Below are 15312 nucleotides of genomic sequence, written 5' to 3' on the forward strand. Positions count from 1 at the left end.
AACACAGGTTCCCAGAGCCTGCACTTATTTTTACTCCCTTCTCAGGGAAGAACCCTAACCTCCTAGAGGATGGCAAGGAGTAACAAGGCTCCATAGGAGATGACTAAGCAAGTACGAGGCTGCCTTGTCACCATCCCATAGGTGCTGGAAGTAGACAGTAAGATTCCATGTGTTAGAGCATGGCTGTTTCATATTCACAGCATAGCAAACAGCAGGAGCATCAGCATGGTAGCACGAGTTTCTCTACCCCAAGTACCATGAAGTGACACAGTATGCTGAGATGGCGACTACGCACACAGTGGATTGCACCATCGCTGAAGAAACCAGGGCCAAGGGCTCAGCACCTTTGTTGCAAACAACTAACAAGACAGTCCCTCCAGCCTTCACCCCGCCCCAAGCCCTGAGGATCAAGCAGTCTCATGGTAGTCATGCTTCGGTAACTTTCACCTAATTAATCGCCACACAGGGGATGTTATGGCTTGCATTTTGGCACACTCAACAAAAAGGATGTGCGTGCATAGGTGTTGCCCATGACAGACTGCTCTTCCCAGAAAACTTGAAACGTGGAATGGTATCGATTAATTCATCCCATTTTGATAAAGTTCTGGTTAAGGCCAAATAAAATGATTTCATGACCTACTCACAGTTTGAAAATCACTGCCTTATGTACCTAGTAAATGCCTTGAAATTCTGATTAAACAAACCATTATTAAATGCCAAATATTTGCCGGATGGTGTGTTCCATGCTCAATATACGATGTGTTATAGCAGAGGGATCATAGGCTTTCTATCAATAGTAGTTTAATAGTAGTTTAACTTCCCATTTTGCTACATATTTAGCCATTGTTTAGTACTTCATTTTTTTTTATTGCCTTATTTTATTTTTGTGAAGCTAAAACATGATATTCTAGGTAAAGCGCCTTGTAAAATGCCTGGTAGTTACCAGGCATTAGTCTTAAATGATCTGACTTCTGTGGATTTGTTTGCAGGGAAAAATTATACATGAGTTAAAGAAGGAAATATTGAAAAGCTACTCTAAGAAATTGCATGCAAATTGAAATTATTGACTGAACTCTTGAACTTAGAAAACACAAATCATGTATACCCAGAATTTACTTATTTTTTCACACACACACACACACACACACACACACTTGTACTATGCACTAACCAGTTAATGGAATGTAAAATAGACTTGAAGCCCAGTGAAGCAAAAAACCAAAGGAAACCAAACAAACAAAACAACTCAGAGATTTAAAAATAAATAAATTTGTGTTATTAATAGTACTTACTTTTCACTAATTTTCCACTTAAAATCTTTAAAGACAATCAAATAGCATATTTGCTTTTTTTTGTACAGAAATGAATCTCATTTGTCTCCTCTACCACTTGAGCACCATGACAATGTGAAATAAATATAGTTTATTTTATAGTGTAGGGTCATGTTGGATGGTACATGAAACTACTGTCCAGTAAAAGTTCTTTGGTGTGGCACATTTTCATGTGAATATCAATCTGGCTATAACACATCTGGCTATAATTTTTATTTTGTAATGTTTGGCTTAACTAGTACACTATCTTTGTTATCACTTTTAAATGTTTATGCTAGCTTGTTTCTGTAGCCTTTGGAAAAATATGGAAGCCTAAAATATAAAAAAATAGCTATTTTCTCATATCTCCTAGGTAAGGCATATCCAAAGCATTATAAAATAAAACCCTTCTTTATATTAAATCTTGTTGAGAAATACTTAAAGCATCCTGTGTTTACACTATTTGGGGGTTACTATGCAACTGGAGATGAGCAATTAAGTCCTGTTGCTCTATTCAATATGTCTGTGGTCTTAACTTTTAAAAACCCAGAAACATAAACCTAATATATTGACTCCTTCCTAAAGATAAAATGAAGATCATTATGAAAATAGTAGAGGCAAAGTTTTCATTATTAAAAGAAAGCAATAACCACTTAACCACTGCACTGGTGGTGCAGTGGTTAAGAATCCGCCTGCCAATGCAGGGGACACGGGTTCGAGCCCTGGTCCGGGAAGATCCCACATGCCACAGAGCAACTAAGCCCATGTGCCACAACTACTGAGCCTGCACTCTAGAGCCCGTGAGCCACAACTACTGAGCCCCCGTGCCACAATTACTGAAGCCCACATGCCTAGAGCCCATGCTCCGCAACGAGAAGCCACCACCATGAGAAGCCCGTGCACCACAACAAAGAGTAGCCCCCACTCGCCGCAACTAGAGAAGGCCTGTGCGCAGCAACGAAGACCCAATGCAGCCAAAAAATAAATAAATAAGTAAAAAATACTGTACAACTGTATATTCACTTGGGTTATTCATCTTTATTCAGGAAGCAGTGCTGATGTCAAACAAGGCAAAGAATATTGAAGAATATTAAGGAAAAATATGATTCAGCATTAGTAGTCATGTTAATGGCATCAAACTATAAAATTTTAATATTCCTGCACTTTAGTCACTTAAAAATAAAATCATTTAATGACAAAAATACATATTTTAGCAATCTGGGATTTCATATGGAAGAAATATTGATTTGACACTCCATCTGTATGTCACCTCACATACTTCTAATATTTCTGAGTAGACATGAAATCATTTTGAACCTATTAAAATGGACACGGGTGACAAACAGTTGATTATATGAAATGCAGTCTTTGAGTCAACCTGTGACAATTTATAATTGCCTGTGTGTGACACATTTTTAATAGAAACTAAGTCCTATAACATATTAGGGTCAAAACCTATATTAGAAATAATTTAATCCATACCCCTTGATTAACAGATTTTAAAAACTGGGAAATAGGGACTTCCCTGGTAGTCCAGTGATTAAGACTCTGTGCTCCCAATGCAGGGGGCATGGGTTCAATCCCTGGTCGGGGAACTATTAATAAATCCCGCATGCTAAGATCCCGCCTGCCGTACAGTGCAGCCAAAATTAAAATATTTTTTAAAAAAGTGGGAAATAAATGAAATGGCTGAAGTCTTCCAACTAGCTGTTGAGAAAGCAAACACTTAAATGTAGATAAAGCATGTATTCCACTATACAAAGAAACATCCTTTAAATCATTGTTATGTTTATTCATTCATATGAATATTCTACAAATATTTTCAAATACCTACATTGTGCCACGCCCTGTGCTAGGATAAAAATAGAAAAGACAGTGGTCTGCCTCTTAGAGAGATTGTGGTTTAGCAAGGGAGAGAGCTAATAATAGGAGAAAGAAGAAGACAGCATTATTATGGTAGAATGTGGTAATAATGGTTGTGCTACAAGTCATCAAAGGGTACTGGGATTTTGCCTAGTACCTTTGACTGGTGGACAGGGTGCAGGTCTCACTTGAATTGCAACCTTTCTTGACTGTTGTCTCTTTTTTTTTTTTTTTTTTTTTTTTTTAATTTTATTTTTATTTATTTATTTATTTATTTATTTTTGGCTGTGCTGGGTCTTCGGTTCGTGCGAGGGCTTTCTCCAGTTGCGGCAAGCGGGGGCCACTCTTCATCGCGGTGCGGGGACCGCTCTTCATCGCGGTGCGCGGGCCTCTCACTATCGCGGCCCCTCCCGTCGCGGGGCACAGGCTCCAGACGCGCAGGCTCAGCAGCTGTGGCTCACGGGCCCAGCTGCTCCGTGGCATGTGGGATCTTCCCAGACCAGGGCTCGAACCCGTGTCTCCTGCATTAGCAGGCAGATTCTCAACCACTGCGCCACCAGGGAAGCCCTTGACTGTTGTCTCTTAAATGATCTTTACACTTTCAGTTTGACCTTCCTCCAGATCTGTCCTCCATATTGCTGCCTGGGTGGAATTTCTGAAATCTGATCAGAACTCTTGCCTACATAAGAACCTTTGATAGTTGAAGCAAAGTAATCTTTAGAAAATAAGAGGGAATGTGGCAGTGTAGGAGGCCTATGGGAAAAGTGAAAGTTGACAACAGTGACTGAGATGATAGGGAGATGGGACCTTCTGGACCGCTGGTCAATCAGGAATAAGATATAGTTAGGGTTAAGGATTCTTTCATTTCTCTTATCCTTTAGGGGCAAATCTGTTTCTGCTTGAAAACTTGAAGGTTTTTTAATATAATAAATTGCTTACTGCTATCTGCTACTAGGTTTCTAGAGATTAAATGATTAATTGGGTGTAAAAAAAGGGTCTTCATATTATTAAAAACTCATTTTGACCAGTTCAGTATTAACAGCATAAAAAGAAAACTGAGGTAGTTCAATGGAAAATTAAAAAGAAAGGACTATTTTGATTCCTGGTAGTTTCTTTTTCTTCTTTAGTTATGTGTGAAGGGAGTTTGAAACAACATACTTTTAAAAGAGACTATAGTTTATTTGATGATGGCTTTAATCTTTTATAAGTTGACAACTAAGTTAATTGAAAAGTATGTTTGAAGCTCACCTTACAAACTGCTCACATGGTTGAAAAGTAAGCACTATTAGATCTTAAAGACAGTTATTTTTGTCATTTGATGTATCTTACTATTAACGTTATTCCACTGGAATTTGATACAATAATTCTCTACAATTAAAAATCTGCATGAAGTAAAAGATATTTACATGTCCGACATATCCAAATAGCTTAAAAATTGCGTAAAATGTTAGTAAATTTTTGGAGACTCTTTACCTTATCTTCTAAAAGGTGACAGGTGCAGTTCAAATTGAATACAGGATAGAAATTGAATAATCAGATTATAATTTTGAATAATGCTGAATCATTTCTGATACAGAACTTTTCAAACATGGCTTCATTACGGTAATAAGTGTGCTACTCTTGGTTGCACCAGGGAATCTGGGAACTGATTGTGGCTACGTGGAAATTGTAAATGTCAGCTCTCAGTTTAATTGTGGTGGAAATATGTGGTAGCTCATTCTGAGTATTAAACAGCTATGCAAATATTGGCAGAGCAGAAAATCTAACATAATAGAAGTAATACTTAGATATTCTGAGATTCTTGTCTTTTAAAAAAAGCATGAATTAAAATCCTCTGTAGGAAAAATAAAGGTTAAAATGCAGTGTATAAATCAGGGTTTCTCAACCCTGCTGCACATTAGAATCACTTAGGGAGCTTTTATAATCAACACACATTGGGCCCCACTGGCAGGTATTCCGCATCAGTTGGTCTGGGATGATGCTTCGGCATTAGTACGGTTTTTAGAATAAGGTCTGCATCTAATTCTGCTGCATCTGATTCTACTCGGATTGAGAATCACTGGTTGACATAGATGAACATAAAGTTTCATATATTTCAGTAATAAAAATTAAGGTAGCAAATTTATCCTATCTTATCAGAATTTTTTTTCTACAACCATCATGCAGTGATGTGTTAATCGTTAACAAAAATTAAGTTGGCTACCTGCAGTTTCATGATTAAACTGGCCAAACAAATCTTCCAAAGATAAATGAAATGAAGCCCAAAACAGACAAAAGTGTGTATCACTCTGTCTTTTGTGATTTCACATTTGCTTGACTAGGGCTACTAATGCTCAGTAGAACGAATCATCCTGGCAGTGCATTTTTATACACCTTGTGAAGGTTTCATAAATAAGACATGGCTGAAATTATATCAGAGGAACATTTATCTTGAAAACCCTAAAATCCCTAAAGCAAGGGATTATAGATTACATATATTATAGCCATTATGCCAAAAGAGTAATATATACACATACACACATATACATATGCCATGCTTCTTCAGCTATCTGAACTATAAAATATTAACAAAAGCTGCACATGTATATATATTCACCAAATATATGTATAAGCAAAGCAACACTGTTGTCTTAAATAGTCTCCTACCATTTTCATATAGCTCTATTACTTACCATTTTCACTTGGTACAAGAAAACTAGACCTATTTCCAATAGAGAATTCACCTGCAAGGGTTCGTTTTTGCCACTATTAAGGATGCATGAAAGAATGTGTCACCCAAACACACACCCACAAAAATAGTACTCATTTTGAGGTCACAAGACTTAGTTCAAATCGTATGTCTGCCTAAATTTTGTAAGCCTTAACAATTTCATTGATAAAATTGTGATACTGTTAAATGCCTCAATGAATTCTTGTGAGGATTCAAGATGGTAAGAACAATGAAGGCAGGAGTTATGACTGTTTTCTTCCCTGATCCCAAGCCTCTAGAACAATGCTTGGTACCTAACAGGCACTTAGTATTTGTTCAATGAATGAAGGAAATATTAGTACACACAGTTGACTGCCTGGCATCTAGCAGATACAGGGTTGTGCACCCTTAGTGTTGTGGTCTTCCATAATGGTGTGAAGGATTGGTTCACACATGTCTTCTTGAAAACATTCACTTTTTTTTTTTAACTGAAAACAACAAGCAATGTAAATAAAACCCAGACTGTTTCAGAATATACTCAAAAAGAACACTCAAGTAAAGACAGAACAAGATGATCAGGTAATTGAAATAGGAATGGTTTTTACTGTAATGTTGTTGAACTGGGTGGTGCTTATCTAACATTTGCATGTTGTTTTTTATTTGTACCTGTGCCCCAGTAAGTACCAGCAAGGAGTGATCAGTGTTACAGTCTAGAGCAGCGCTTCTCAACCATTATTGGACACTGGGAATACTTGGGGATCTTGTTAAAATGGGTTGTCTGGTTAGGGGACAAGGCCAAGAATCTTATTTTTAAAATGCACCTGACCAGTTTAATAGTCAAGGAAGACTTTATTCAAGACTATTCCAATAGGGGAGAGAAGTTGAACTCAACTCCACTGAAACAAAAGGTGAGAGAATTCTTATCAGCTGGGGTAGACTAATGGAAAAGTACTGGAGGACACTGAGGGAGGGAAGCTGGAGACAGGAGCCCTATCTGTTTGATAATTACATTTCCAAGGGATGGCTCCCAGGTCCTTGAGAAAGTCATTTCTGGGTTGTAGAAGATTTACATCACAACGAGACAGAGAAACGATTTACAGTTGCAACTTTTCTAAAGTAAATACCCTAAGAAAAGAGAGGTTAGTATCCTACAGTCAGGAAGAAACCTGTGTCAAGGTTAGTCAAGTTGAGGGGACCACTAAGGCGATCTTGATCAGTCTGCCTTTCTAATAAGCTCCCAGGTCGTGTTAATGCTGCTGGTCTGCAAACCGCACTGAGTAGCACATGGGTGCACTCTTGCATTGATACGTAGGAGATATTCAATTCTGATGAACCGTGTTGACATATTTTTTTTTAGCTCCAAGAGTATGTATAGATGTGTGAATTTGAAATGGTCAATACCATTGTCCTTCTAGATGGGCTATTAAAAATGCCTGAGAGTCTCTCCTCACAAGATGAAAGTTGGAATAAGGCAGGTTCCAGGGTCCAGAACACATTTGACATTGACCTCATTTCAGTAAGAGTAAAAGAGTGTTACAGTGAAGTTCCAGTGGTATATTTTAATTACTTTCTCTAAGCCCCTAGCAAATAGGTCACATCATCCGTTTTTAACAGATGAAAAAAAAAATGTAGTCAGTTTTGGTCAGTGAAAGTGCAAAAAGTACAATTCAATTCTGCAAATAGTTATTACCTGATAAAGTCAACCTCTTAAGTAATCAGCTAAACTAGAGTAGATATGCCAAAACTGTAGAAAATCATTAAAGACAGAATAATAAAATACCGTGGGGACTTTTTAAACATTGAATTCTCCCAAGGACATTATTATAAACTAATTTTCCTAATTGCATAAGAATGGAGGATTTTTTGAAAAATGTGAGTCAAAAGACTTTTAAAACATTTGAGTAACCTGTGTGGACACTGGCTTTAACTCTACTAAATTTGATGTGGTAATTTAAAGTGTTCTTATTAGAATTATCAACATTCTAAAATGCAATTCATTAACATATTTTATATAGAAAATAGTGAAGTCCGAAATGCACTCAAAAAACAAGATTTAAATTGCTAATACTAAAAGTGTATAGTGATAACCCAATCCAAAGGTCAGAAAAAAAAAAACAATTAATTAAAATTGAAGAAAATACATCAATGAATTAATAGGATTAAGAACGCTTTGCCTTCTTTTCATAAAAAGCTAAAAAGCCAAAAATGTGATTTTTAAAAGACTAGCTTTACATGAATGGAGTTTTTAATCCATTGAAAGCCTAATCCAAGTTTTAGGATTCAAACAAAAAGTCTCTAACATTTTAATTTGCACTCATGAGAGGTTCAGTCAGACTAAGATATTTAATTTGGCAGCCTCCTTTTTAACAGAAAGAGCTACCTCTTTAGTTTGCCTCGGTTAATGAAATGGATGAATTCCAATGATTTTGGATGCAAGGTAATAATCGATCAAGTGAATTCTATTTTCCATTGATTTTCATTGTAAAATTGTAGATTTTCTTTTCCATACAGCAAACATCACTCTCTGGAATAAACTAAGTGGAAAATTGAAAAAGAGAGAATTATGATGCAGAACATCTCTAAGACTGTCATACATTTGCAGCACTTTGCATCACTGCCCCCTAATCTCTTAGTTTTCTACCTCTGCTTGCTTCCTGGACAGAACCATTTCGTATAATAATAGCTAACACCCACAAAGTGTTTTCTATCTGCCACATAGTGTTCTAGAACCTTTACATCTATTCATCTTCAGAACTACCCTGTTAAATGGGTACCATTGGGATCATCAACATCCACATTAGAAAACTGAGGCGGAACTATGGCCAAGGACACATAAGTAGTATCAGAATTTGGGCTTAAACCAGGTAGTCTGACTCCAGAACCTTCATTTTAAAAAATGTATATGTCTTGTGTTTTTATAGGTAACACAAATACTGAAAATATTTGTAAAACAAATTTATAGTTAATGAATGTCTAATTAGTTACTAATTAAAGCAAACACCCTTATTACTATCCTCAAGGTCAGGAAGTAGACTCTTGCCAGCCACTCTTGAAGCCTTCCACGTGCCTCCTCCTAACCAGTGCCCCCAACACACAAATGTACAAGTGTAAACACAATAATGACTTTTCTAGAATTGCATCCTTGTTTTTCTTCTTAGTTTTATCACCCGAATATACATCCCTGAACACTGTAGTTAAGTCTTGTCTAATTTTTAAAATCTTTTAAGTCTCTTTCAATCTATAGGTTTCCCCGTTGTATTAGAGTTCTCCAGAGAAAGAGAACCAATAGGCTGTATATAGAGAGAGACAGATATAGATATAGATATATAATAGGAGATTTACTATAGCAATAGGCTCACGAGGTAATGGAGGCCAAGAAGTCTGACAATCTGCTGTCCTCAAGCTGGAGAACCAGGAAAGCCGGTGGTATATTCACTTGGAGTCTGAAGGCCTGAGAGCCAGGAGCTCCAGTGTCCAAGGGCAGGAAAAGATGGATCACCCAGTTCAAGAAGAGACTGGGAATTGGCCCTTCTTCTGCCTTTTTGTGAAATTTGGGTCCTCAATGGATTGGATGATGCCCTTCTCACCCCCATTAGTGAAGGTAGATATTCTTTACTCAGTCTGCTGAGTGAAATGTTAATCTCTTCCAGAAACACCCTCCCAAACGTACCCAGAAATAATGTTTTACTAGCTATCTGGGCATCCCTTAGTCTAGTCAAGTTGACACACAAAATTAATCATCATACCTCTCTATCATTTTTAAGGGGTTTATTTGTTGAAGATGCTGTATTGTTTGTTCTATAAAGTTTTCCATGGTCTGGCTTTTGCTGCCTGTGCTTTTGTGATATAGTTTAATTTGTTCCACTGTCCTCTGTATTTCCTGTCTACACTCAATTTCAAGCTCTTCTTACCTGCCCGGCTCCCGTGGCACTCTGGTTCACTCTAGAGGTTGGTGACAGCTAACAGGGTTCAGCTGCAATCACTCGCTTCTCCAGTAGGAGCTATGAGCCCACATGTATTTGGCTCTGGGCATTGATTCCTAAATGCCCATCCAAGGTCAAGTTCCAGGGATGACAGATATATGAGTTCAGGGTAGAATGAGAAAAATAAGAAACACTTTTTTCTTCAAGTTAAATTTATTCTTTAAAAAAAAAAGTATCCTTTATTGTGAAATTTCAATTGTCCTGTTTTATTGTTATCCTTTTCCCTTTGTTGTTGTTTCTTTATATTTTTATTTTGATGAAATAAAAACACAGTGTCAGTCTTCGTTCTTTTTTATTATGCTGTTGACAAAATTCGAAAATTTTGGAAACACTACTTTAGCCTAACTGTCCTGCCGAAAATTACGGTTTTAATTTTCATAAAAGAAATTATTGCTCTGAACCAATGCTGTTTGATAAAAATTTGAAAAAAATTCTCTCTAAAGTCAGTCTTGAAGAAAGGTACCTGTGATTTGTCTAAGCTTTTGAATAAAACTCAAATTCTATCTCAAATGTAGTTCACCACTTAAACTGCTGTACCCTTTATGGAAAAGAAAAAAGCACCATTCCTTTTTTTATACAAGAAACTTAAAAGTTTATCTCATGGAGGGAAAGGTGGCTAGGTAATTCTCCTATGGACATTTCTGGATCTGTTCCTCAGTCAGATTGCTTCCATTCACACTGCCTGCTGTCTTGAAAGTCCATGCCTTGCCTGCAATGCCAGCATCAATTCTTAGCACAGAAATAGCTTTGCTTGTTGAGGAAGATGTTCTGAATTACAGAAATTATTTTAAAAATTAGCCACTTCTGCCTATGCTCTCAGCAAACATATTAGTGTGATCTGGGATATTTTATATTTGTGGAAGAAAGGCAATCCAAACTCCCTTTCTTTCCTGACTTAGCTTATTACATCTTCAGTACTTGCAAACTGTGTGGTACACAGTCAGTCACAGCATACTGCTGTTTATCGAGTGTCCATGGCCACTGGCTGACATGGCATCGAATATAACGTGGCATTGTTGCTCCAGGTCTTTTTGCCCTCGTGCTAAATGACTCAACCCATCAGAAGAAATTTATAATGGCCGTACAGCTCACCTATTTAGTCCTCATGAGATTGATTTCTTATGAAGTTACTTGCTGTAATGTCTTTGAGAGGGTAGGCCTTCATTTCAAAGCAAGACAGCCTCACCCAGGGATTTCAAAGCATGCCTGTATACAGTAAGTCTGTTTTAAGGAAATGGGATGAAGCCAACTGGGAAAAATGAGAAAATATGTGTGAAAGGGCTTAGAACTGTGTTCTATAGAGGTACTAAATTAGGAGCTTCAGAGCATATGGAAGGTTAATATTATTTGAAAGCTTACTTTGAATCCTATGGAAAAATTAGCACTCTTAATTAGATAATATGACTTCAGCATTCCCAGGCCGTCTGCTCCCCATAATATCAAACCTACTTTCAAGCCCGCTCCCTTTACTGTGGTCCCTTTAGGTACTCTATCATTATGTTCCTTTTAAAATATATGTATATGTATATCTATATCTATGTCTAGTTATCTTTTAGACAACCAGGGATTTTTGTCAGCCTACTTCACCTCTACACCTTCCTACAATCCTTTCCACCACTGGAAACTTGAAAAACTACATCCCATTCTCTTCTGGATCTCCAGGCCTGCCAAAATTTCTTTCCTAGTCTGTCAAACGACCACGAGCTAATCTGATGAACAGATTCTTATTAAACTGTTAATGAGAAGTGACTGACCAGTAGGCAAGGCCATTCTTCAACCACTCAGGCTCTAATTGTAATTTAGCAGTCATCCTCCATAGGCAATGCTGGTGACTGGAATTTAAAGTTTAGAATTTTCTGGGATGACAGCCTGATGGCTGATGGGCCCCGAGGAGGCTGATGACTGAAACATGAGACCTTTGGTAGCAGAAGGAATTTGAAAGCCTCTATCTCACAACAGTCTGAAATAGACATAGGCAAAGCCTTGTAAAGTCCCAATGACATTTCTAAGAGATCTGCTGTAAACAATCTAGTATTACCAGTTCAGTCTGTCCTGTGTTTATCAGCAAAAAATAGAATCTGCTGCTGCAAGGTATTAGAAATACTGGCATCTTAAGCAAAAGACTTGAATTTTGCTGCCTGGCTTCTTCCCTTTGGCTTCTACTTTGCAGATGGAATAGTTGAGAAGGAGGATGGAGCAGTTGAGGGGGTAGCTGCTCTGTGCAGTTGCTCTTGTTTATTTTCTAACTGACCTGGCACAGTGTAGGCGGAGGCGATGCATGTTTCCTGACATTGGGCCAGTGATGTATGGCCTGACCTTCAAAATGAGGAACAAGATCTCTGTGGGTGAGAGTATAGCCGTGCAAATGCTTTTATCCCCTGTTGCTCGGCAGTTTGCAACCAGTTCCGACAAAAAGTACCCACCCCGCTGAGTTTGCTGAAGCTTGTATATTGGTTTTAGTTTGAACATTTTGGCAAATTAAGGACTGAGTGAAACCATAAAATTGATTTTATTTACAACAAAGCCTTGTGGTGTCTGTCAGTTGCTCTCGTATCTCTTTCCTTCAGTCTTTGAGGTGGTTTCTGTAGGTGGTTTATCTAACTTTATAATGAATTTGCATCTGTTTCAGTTAAAGGATAATATTTCCCCTGGGTGTCCTTTTAATCGATATTGGGCATGGTCTGCCTCCTTTCTAGTCTTTGTTTCATGTAGGCCCAGTGGATGCCTTTCTTCCATCTCTCTCATTCAATATCAAGAGCCACTGACAACTGCTTTGTGATGAACAGATTACATGTCTGTTATCTGCTCTGAACTGTTAAGTCTTCTGTTTAAATTTCATCCTCTAACATTGCAAAGAAAGGATGATATAGCAACACAGTTTTTATAGTGTGATAGCCAATGTATGTGATACCTTTAAAAATATTTGAATACATTTTCTTTCTGAAAGTACTATTATCATACTTGGAGCACCTTTTAGGGACACAAAAGAGTACCCTCACTTCCGAATAAACAGGAATTGTGGGAAGAGGAATGGCCTGCATGTCAGAGAATCTGGAGTCTAGTCCCAACTTTGCCAATAACTTGTATATTTTACAGCAATATGCTTAACTTATTTGTGACCACAGTTCTTTATATATAAAATGAGGAGCTTTTCCTGGCTCAGTGGTTCTCAACCCTGGTTGCACATTAAAATCTCTGGGGGAGCTTTTTGAAATATACCAATAACCAGCCCCCATCATAGATCAATTAAAAAAGGAAACTCTGGAGGTGAGACTTGGGCACTGGCAGATTTTAAAAGCTCCCCAAGTTATTATAATGTGCAGCCAGGGTTAAGAACCAATGGATTATGTGATTTCTAAAGTCCTTTACAGTTCTAAGATTGTATGATTTTAATCTCTTCACAAATCTCTTGGTTATTGTTTTTTCTATCTTGGGAGTTAAAAATAAAAGTATTAATTGAATTAGACAAGCATATTAAATCAGTACATATAGTCCACACAGGAATAAGCAAAACCAAAGGTGTCTTAAAAAGTATATTTTTTACACTGTCATTCTGGAACTTTGTACATAAATTTGCTAACAGTACAGAATACTGGTTCTTCCTCACCCCAGGTGATTCTGATCCAGTAGATATGATACAGATACCCAAACTTCACATTGTCAGTAAGCACCCCAAGTGTCTCCCCCACGTGAATCTATTGATCTCATGTTTAGAAATACTGTCTTATACACTATAGTCATTTTCTAACTCTGCTAAATAATGAAGGTGTACAAGACATGCCCCCTCTGGTTTACCGTCAGCTGGTTCAAGTTTCTATTTGGTGCAATAGTGCTGGTATGGATGGCGCTGGAAGCAGTTGTTAAGATTGGGCATAGTATATTTTGAGTGAATTTTGAGTTTTCCTTTGAACAAGATTAAAAGTTAGAATTGTAAGGGAGCCATCTAGTGGTTAAGCGTACAGACCTGTGGCATCTTGTCCTAAGCTCTTTGCCTTATGGGTTTTATCAGAATATAGATTTAAATATGTATGCAATTAAGTATAAATTGTAATGGATTTTTACTTTTTTGTTTCAAAAAATAATTTCTCATCATTTTATAAATAACATTCTATATTTTATGTAGTTCTACTCCTTTTATGAAACATGGATATAGAGATGAATAAGAAATGATTTTTTCATGAAATAAAACGCATTCTATTTGTAAGGACATAAAAATATGCAAGTAACTAAAGCGTATTTTTATAATTCCCACTAAATGTTCCTTGGATTTGAATGTAAGAGGGATTTTAGGACTTAAAAATAGTTTATGCAATTAGAGAATGCAGACATAGTGTGAAGGATTCACAGTCTAAGATACATTACCATTTTTTTATACTCTGAAGTTTTTAACAGTCCATAACACATGCATTGGGCTGATTAGGGCCTTGCCAAAAAAATAGACATCATGCCACTTACCAAATCATTTACAGCCACCAGGTATTCATTCATCAAACAAATATCCTCCTGGTTTTGTGCATGTTACTTTTATAATGCAGTCATGATGAGTTCGACATTTGAGTGACAGTGTTTGTCTTTTACACATAAAGAGAAAAACAAGTTTATAGAAGAACAAGATGCCCAAGGCATTCATTTTTCTAAGCCCACATTTTAATTTCAGGGTATTTTCACAGGAAGCATTTTAAAAAGTTTACCATTTTAAATTAAATTGAAAATATTCTATCACAGCTTACATTGTATCAAGTTCTTATGCTGGGTCATATCTCCCTCTCCGGTAGTCAAACTCCTGGGAGCTCATGCATTTATAGCTGACTCTGCTCTTCAGGTAATGTCCAGGTTTCCTCCCCCTGTGCTGCTTTTTTCCCCTCCCCTCTTCAGGATGCAGGCTTCCAAATGCCTCCTGGACATCACTTCCTGATATTCTTCCAGCACCTCAACATCCCCACATCAAATTAGTAAATTTGGGACTACAGCTCTTTAATTGTGCATTTCAATTAAAAGTTTCTAAAGTCCACAAGAAGAAAAGATTCCAGTCCTCTTTAGTCTTTCTTTCTTTCTCATCCTCTTCCCACTTTTCTCCTGTTATATTCGAAAATATATCTGGCATCATTCATTTGGGATACACTGCAAAATGGGGATTATGAAGTCAGATCCTGTGGAAGGCATGTAGCCTCTGAGAGGACTCCCAAGATTCCCCCTCCCCCCTGGTGTACCTGCCCTGTATAATCCCCTCCTCTGTAGCGTCAGAGAGACTGTGAATATGATGGCTGCCACTCCCCTGACTCAGTTACATTCTGCAGGCAAAAGTGAAGGGGATTTTGCATATGTAGTTAAGGTGGCGAGTCAGTTAATTTTGAGCTAATCAAAATGGAGATTATGCTGAGTGGGCCTGACTTAATCAGTAGAATAGCCTTAAAATGGGTACTGAGCCCTTCCCCAAGAGAAAGATTCTCTGCTGGAAACGAAGTAC

At 37.4% G+C, this 15312-nt stretch overlaps 1 protein-coding gene across 1 annotated transcript in view; it reads left to right on the forward strand.

The window, feature by feature from the left end:
- Positions 1-280: 280 nt before the first annotated feature.
- The window catches only part of IL1RAPL1 (interleukin 1 receptor accessory protein like 1), a 737124-nt gene continuing 722092 nt past the window's right edge, over positions 281-15312 (forward strand). Inside the window, exon 1 of the mRNA XM_057538635.1 lies at positions 281-436. Within this exon, the coding sequence (XP_057394618.1) occupies positions 281-436 (156 nt within the window). The remainder of the gene's footprint in view (positions 437-15312) is intronic.

Source organism: Balaenoptera acutorostrata, chromosome X (assembly GCF_949987535.1).
Source record: "Balaenoptera acutorostrata chromosome X, mBalAcu1.1, whole genome shotgun sequence".
NCBI classification, from domain to species: domain Eukaryota; kingdom Metazoa; phylum Chordata; class Mammalia; order Artiodactyla; family Balaenopteridae; genus Balaenoptera; species Balaenoptera acutorostrata.